The sequence below is a fragment of the Gossypium hirsutum genome, chromosome D09 (genome assembly GCF_007990345.1).
Source record: "Gossypium hirsutum isolate 1008001.06 chromosome D09, Gossypium_hirsutum_v2.1, whole genome shotgun sequence".
Taxonomy (NCBI): Eukaryota; Viridiplantae; Streptophyta; class Magnoliopsida; order Malvales; family Malvaceae; genus Gossypium; species Gossypium hirsutum.
This window is the reverse complement of record NC_053445.1, coordinates 31,909,950-31,916,580: the sequence shown is the minus strand read 5'-3', so window position 1 is coordinate 31,916,580 and position 6,631 is coordinate 31,909,950. Positions and strand designations below refer to the sequence as shown.

At 32.1% G+C, this 6,631-nt stretch overlaps 1 protein-coding gene across 1 annotated transcript; it reads right to left on the bottom strand.

Annotated features, from left to right (window-relative positions):
* Positions 1–1,576: 1,576 nt before the first annotated feature.
* Positions 1,577–4,844, bottom strand: LOC107891845 (uncharacterized). Its single transcript, XM_016816765.2, has 6 exons — positions 4,301–4,844; positions 3,395–3,612; positions 2,728–3,016; positions 2,568–2,653; positions 2,368–2,459; positions 1,577–2,275 (listed from the first exon to the last, which is right to left on the bottom strand). Exons 1-6 carry the CDS (start codon positions 4,643–4,645, stop codon positions 2,016–2,018), a joined length of 1,290 nt encoding a protein of 429 aa, XP_016672254.2. The 5' UTR covers positions 4,646–4,844; the 3' UTR covers positions 1,577–2,015.
* Between the last annotated feature and the right edge of the window lie 1,787 nt (positions 4,845–6,631).

Genomic DNA, 6,631 nt, shown 5'->3' with positions numbered 1-6,631 from the left:
ATGTACTTCTATATGGATTCCACTTGTACAGCCTATACCGTACGCCTTATTCGGTCCTTGGCCTTCGCCCCCACAGATTCTCCTATTTTGCCACTTCTTTTTTTTAATAAAAATTTGGGTCACACAACTCTAACAGTTATAAATTATAGATTGTGGCATGGTGATTTACTCATAAAAATAAAGCACATTTTGTAGTGAATCATTTATCTCTTTGAAAAGTAATGATTGTAAAAATTAAAAAAGACAATCTTAATTTATAGATAAATTTAGAAAATGTGTTTTAACAAAATGAGGTGGGAAACAAATACATGGATCTTAAAAATGAAAATGCTGCAAAGTAATTTTTTTATTCTAACAAAAAGAGTAGAGATTGGATAACTCCCATTTAAGCTCAATTAAATTTAAAAAATGAGATAATTCTAAAATTAAACACATAAAATTATAAATTTATTGTTGAATTCGAGAATTGATATTTTAAAGTATAAATTACATATACATCATCGATTTACTTTTATATTCCCATGGTTGTTCCAATCTCTCTAATGTAAACGATTATTTATTAATTGTCAAAAATCCAATGAAAAGATTTAAATTGAATGCAAATAAGGGATATTTGCAGACAACTTATTTTTGGTTATATTAATTTTTTTTATATTAGGGTTTGATTTTTTTTTTTCAAGTTAAGCCTTAAACTTGACAATTCTTATATTGAACTTTGAAATTTTTTTTATCCAAGTTAGACTTTGAATTTGGTAATGTTTCTCACATTAGGGTTTGAACTTTTCTTCTGTTCATGTTAATCCTTGAAAACCATAAAGTTTAAGCCTCAATATGAGAATTACCAAGTTCAAGCTCCAATTTAGAAACAATTGACAAATTCAGTAAGCGTTTGGACAAAAAATAAGTTCAAACTCTAATATTAGAACAATTGCCTACTCCAAACCCCAAAGTGCCTAACTTAGACACAAAAAAAGGTAAAAGAAAGTTGTCAAATCCAGACCTCAAATATCTATTTAACTCGTTAATTTTCCCTAATAGAAATGGGAGTGGGTAGTGGTTGGTTAAATTGAAATATGGAAAAGCAAATATTGAGTTAGTTGATTGAAATTTACTAAAATAATTGTGTTTTATTTTCATTATGTTAGGTTTTTCAAGTGAGTTGGCAATTTATCGTACAAACTCGTTCTCCAGTGAACTCAGAACACCATCAAATTCGATGAAGGAAAAAGTTGAATTACAACCGTTATTCGACTTTATTTTGTTCGGTTTCAATCAAGCGTTGCTCATTTAGAGAGCCAAAGCAACCTGCAGGAGTATTTGTTTTCGAAACAATGAGACAGGACGGAACATCAAAATCACATTCCAACCAAGACATTTCCGGGAGCAAGAACAGTTGTTCACCCCAACATCACGTTCATGGTATTGCAACAAGCACGGTGATCGTCCCAACTCTTCATTTTGATTGAGAGAAATACCCACCCATATCGTGTTGAACCAATAGATATATGAAAATATTATCTCCGGAAATATTTTAAAAAGAAAAAAAGTAACCATTCCCCAGTGAGACACATGCCTGTAGGAGCTAATGTGTGATTTCATTTCACTAGGAAAAACTAATAGTTTAGATCCAGGTTCAAAGCTAAGTGTTAGTACAAGTAGTATGTTACACAGCCCCAACTTAGAAAGACACAACTATGTCTATATACAAATATCAAACAAATTATTATCATCACCATCACCGAACAAACTTATTACCAACTCACAGGGATCGAATCCTACCTCTTCAGGGCCATGACGCTGATAAAGAGCCCGAAGTATCACCGGAATCTCATGTCTATCCATATTCGGTGTCCACAACAAACCGTACAAAATAAAGCATCTTCACTAACAGCTGTGAGGAAGAACTACGAGTCCGGTGTGCAATATCATGTATGACGTAACACTGATGGGACAGTTTGGAGGTCAATCTGCTGAGATACTGGGATTTTGTTCCAAGTTAAGTGGTTGACCTCTGCTCACCGCCAGTATGTATTGTGGGAAACAAAGAACCTGAAATCTGGATGATTCACTTGCAAAAGCCGAAGCCAGTTATCAGCAGCTTGCAAAAGGGAATTAGCTTTCTGGGATTCATTAACCCCATCAGGATTCCAAACAGAAACTTTGAACTTGTAGAAAGCAAGTCCGAAGGTAGGCAATGGTAGCTTTAAGGACATGTCAGCATCATGAAACTCCCTAACATTAAAGCCACGGAAAGGTAACCCATCCGTGCCATTACCTGCTCCAAACAATATCGAAATCACATCATAAACAAAATATCAAGCAGAAATAATACAGATATGCAACCATATTACAAAGAAAGATGCTTACATGGTAAGGGTGTAGAAAGAGAGTGGTAGGTTAAAAAGCAGGCATCAAGATTTTGCAGAGTTGGACCCATCGGAATCCTATATATTGGATACCTTCATTAATAATAAAAAAAATGAAAATTTGTCAGACATAATCGGGTTCAAAATCACATTGCAACAAATAACAAGCATTGATGCAATCATTTAGAAAGAGAAATATACCATGCAACTGAAATCCAACTCGAAGGAGACAGATCACAGCTCCTATATGTCCTCAGTGCTGGAAACTGAGATGCCAGAACCGAGATCTGCAAGGTGCAAAGTTATTAGAAACAGAACAACAAGCTACAAAAGCTAGTATAACAAAGGACACAGGAATTACCTTGTCAGCCAAGGGCTCACGACTAAATGGTTGATCATGTTCCAAGTATTCAAAAATAAGCTGACCCAAAGGGTTACAAGTATCACTTTCATCACTTGATGAACCCCCAAAGGGTCTATTTCTAAGTGACAGTGTATTCAATCTCTGAATATTTGCATCTGCAATATCCAGCTGATTCCAAGAACCTGGGACAATGTTGTTAGCTCTTCTTGCTACTCCATAATCACTATCACTACCATCACTACTTGTTTCCCTCGATGACTCAGTATCACTCTCCTCACCAGGCATCCTGTTCAAAGATGGATTGGAAAATGAAACAACATAACCAGCATGCTATTAGTCTCGCATTTTTGAAAATTATGATTAATGATTCACAACTCAAGATAACTCGTCGACTGACACTTCAACCTCTATTGTAAACCACCTCAACACAACATTCAACCATCAAGTGAGACTCGAGCAACACAACTCTCCAAATTAATAGAAAACTATTTCTGATAACTGTGACCCTGATCACCCAATTACAGTTTCTTAATTTTGAAAAAGGATATACGCACCAACTGTCACCACCTAAAAATCCAAAGGGACATCGGAAATTCTCAGTCAAGAAAGGAACTAGAAAGATAGGATATCAACAAGACGCCCGATAAGGTGTAAATGGCTTTACCTCTGCCTTGGGGAGGGTCTTGATGGGTCAACATACAGCTGAATGCCAGACAAATAAGGGACATAGTATTGCATTACAGAGTCGCTCCCGTTCAACAAAAGCGGAACACCAGCTCCATATGCACTCCATTCTTTAAAAGACTCCCACAAATCCTTAAGCGCAAAATATGGAGGACACTCCAGTCCACGCTCCTGCCCTCTGCATCCTCTTATGCTTGTCTGTAAGGTAACCAAAATTCCATCAATAATAACATTCACCAGCATTAAAAAAATAAAAATAAACACTTCATATTTTGCTTAATACTTCAGAATTCAGATAAAAATAGTCCCACATTTTTGCGCTGATACCGATTGTCTGATCTTCTGTTGTTTATCTACGTTTTCTGACTAATAAAACAAAACTCATTTCTTCAATTTCTATTAGTTTGGATTCTTGCAAAGAATATCAACCAGCATTAAAATTTCATCAATAATAATATTCACCAAAAGAACAAAAATCAAACACTTCATATTCTGCTCAACACTTCAGGAAACAAAATTTCCATATTTTTCAATGATTTGGGTCATCTGATCTTCTGTTGTTTAGCAAAGCTTCTTCAATTTTCCTACATTTTCTGACTAATAAAATAAAACCCATTTCTTCAACTCACCACCGGATTTTAATTCTCACAAAGAAATTAAGTAAATTCCAGTATTAGCACTAATTTGAGCTAATCAGTAACATTTATTAACCATTTTAAAAACCAGATTTCCACATATTTCATCATATAAACAGCAGTGGACCATTATTTTAACCAATCAGAGAACCCCAAATATATATAATTGAACCAAAATATTTTAAAAAATAAACAACAAGAAACACTGTTCAAATCTCGTGATTAGCGAAATTTGGGGATCCCTTTTTTACCTTGGGTAAATACTGAGCCGAAACCACAGGAGTCGTAAACTCCAAGAACCGATCCAAATTCGTCGAATTATCATCATTTGTTTTACTGCTATTATTCGCCGACGACGACGAAGACGAAGAAGACGGCAATAAAGTGGCGCAATCCTCGTGATCCGTTCTCTTCTCCGTCGAACCCTTCGAAATCAACGGCGGCCTTTGTTCCCGTCGCTGCATCGTCGTCGTCGTCATCTGCTGCTGCTGCTGCTGTTGCTGCAGTTGTTGCTGCTTCCTCATCGGCGGCGGATTGTAAAACCGGCTCTCGCCGCCACGGCTTCTCGCGATCGAAACGCCACCAGAACCCGACATTGTACGGTACCTTTTGGGGAAACAAAAAAACGACACTGACTAAAACAAAGGCTGTGTTTTTAAATCAGGGGCTGGAGTGATGTGAGTATAAATCTAGGGTTTTAGTGAAAATTAGGAGAAGAAAGAGATAATCTGAATAGAGAGTGGGGGATTTTAAATTGTTTCTTTTCTTTTTAATAGTAATATTTTAGATCTTTTTTATTTAATTTTTTAAAATATATTTGGTATTTATTATGTATGGGAGATGTGGCGACTAGTCATAAAAAGTAGAATAATTTTTTTCTGGAGGAAAAAAATTACCAGAAAAGTCTAGAAAGTATTTTGTGTTTTCCTTTTTGTTTAATTTTTCCTTCAGTCTTTGCATTCTTCAAAATTTTCAATTTAGTCCTTTTCTTTTATTTCCTAGAATTTAGTCCTCTATTTGTATGACTTGAAAACTCATCATGCGTAATTTTATCTGTGGATCTTCGAGTCTTGCCATGTGTAGGTCTTAGTTGTTAGTCTTTTTGAGTTTAGTTGTTTGATTTTACATTGTGTTTTAGTTCTTAGTATATTACTGTTATAGTTTGATTCTAAATTTTATGGGTACTCATACGTATATTTTTATTTGTACTTTGATTGTACTTATAAACATTCAAAAAATTTTAAAATGCAAATAATTTTTTATTAAATTTAAATATTCAAACATCTTATTTAAAAATTTCAAATTCAATTCATAATAAATGTTCAATTTTTTTTTAAAAGTCAATTAGCAATACTATCAAATAGACTTTAATTTTTAGTGAAATCATAGACTTTAATATTTAGACCAAGTAAATGGAGTGAATTTCTTAACTTCAAAGAAGAGGACTGAATTCTAAAAAACCAAAGAGCATGAAGGTGAAATTAGATTTTTTATTTTTAACTTTTCTTTTATATAAAATCTAAAACTACTCATAGTCTCTATTTAACCCCACGCACTTCAACTTAATTTCTCTTGTACTGACAATTATGTTAATACCAATCAAGTTAAGATTCTAACAATTATACTAATATTAATCGAGTTAAGATTCAGTAGGCTTTTTTTTTTTTACATTACTCTCATAAAAGATTATAATATTTTGATTTGGATATATGTATATATTGGTGTGTATTTATTGAAGAAAATAAAATCATAAATGTGATTTTTTATTAAATTGATGGGATTCATCTCTAATTTCCTTTTATAATAAAAACAAATAAATTTTAATACGTAAAAAATGTTTTTAAATGCATAATAACTTTTTTTACTTTCCAATTTTATAAAAAATTATTTTAGTTATTAATTTAATTTTTCACATTTTTTAATTCTTGGACTTGTATTTTTATCAAATCACTTCTAAAATAGATTAAAAAAAATTAATATTTATTAATTTTACTGACGTGGCATACATGTTGATTGCCACATGACATGTTAACATTTAATTAATTTTTTAAAATTTAAAAAATATTTTTTATGCTTTTTAATATATATTTTTTAATTTTTAAAATAATTTTTATATTTTTTTAATTTTTAAAATTTAAAAAATTTAATTAAATATTAATGTGTCATTTACATGACGATCCATGTGTATGTTATGTCAACAAAGTTAAAAAAACTATTAATTTTTCATCCATTTTAAATTGATTTGATAACAAATATAAATTAAAAAAATTAAATTAATGATTAAAATATTTTTTTAAATAAAATTAGAAGTACTTTTTTTTTTTAAGTTATACCAATATTTTTGGTTTTAAATTAAAATATTGGAAGTAGTAAGGTCAATGATTAATAATATGAAAAGGGATATGTTAGAGTAGTTTGGAATATTCTTTTGAATTTTGACTTTCATTTTCCTCACCTTTCTCCATCATTGGGCCAACCATATAGGACAACAGCTGGACCTGCCACATCATAATCTGAGCCAGAAAGAAAAACCCACTTCAATTCATGTGTTTGAAATATTTATAGAATGAATGCTTAAAAAT

Bases quoted from the DNA above. Each gene is read 5' to 3' on its own strand.
- LOC107891845 (XM_016816765.2), bottom strand. From the start codon at position 4,645: ATGTCGGGTTCTGGTGGCGTTTCGATCGCGAGAAGCCGTGGCGGCGAG. The intron at 3,017-3,394 runs GTAAAGCCATTT...ATCTTTGAACAG, and splicing joins AGACCCTCCCCAAGGCAGAG to GATGCCTGGTGAGGAGAGTG. The intron at 2,654-2,727 runs GTAATTCCTGTG...TGCACCTTGCAG, and splicing joins GTGAGCCCTTGGCTGACAAG to ATCTCGGTTCTGGCATCTCA.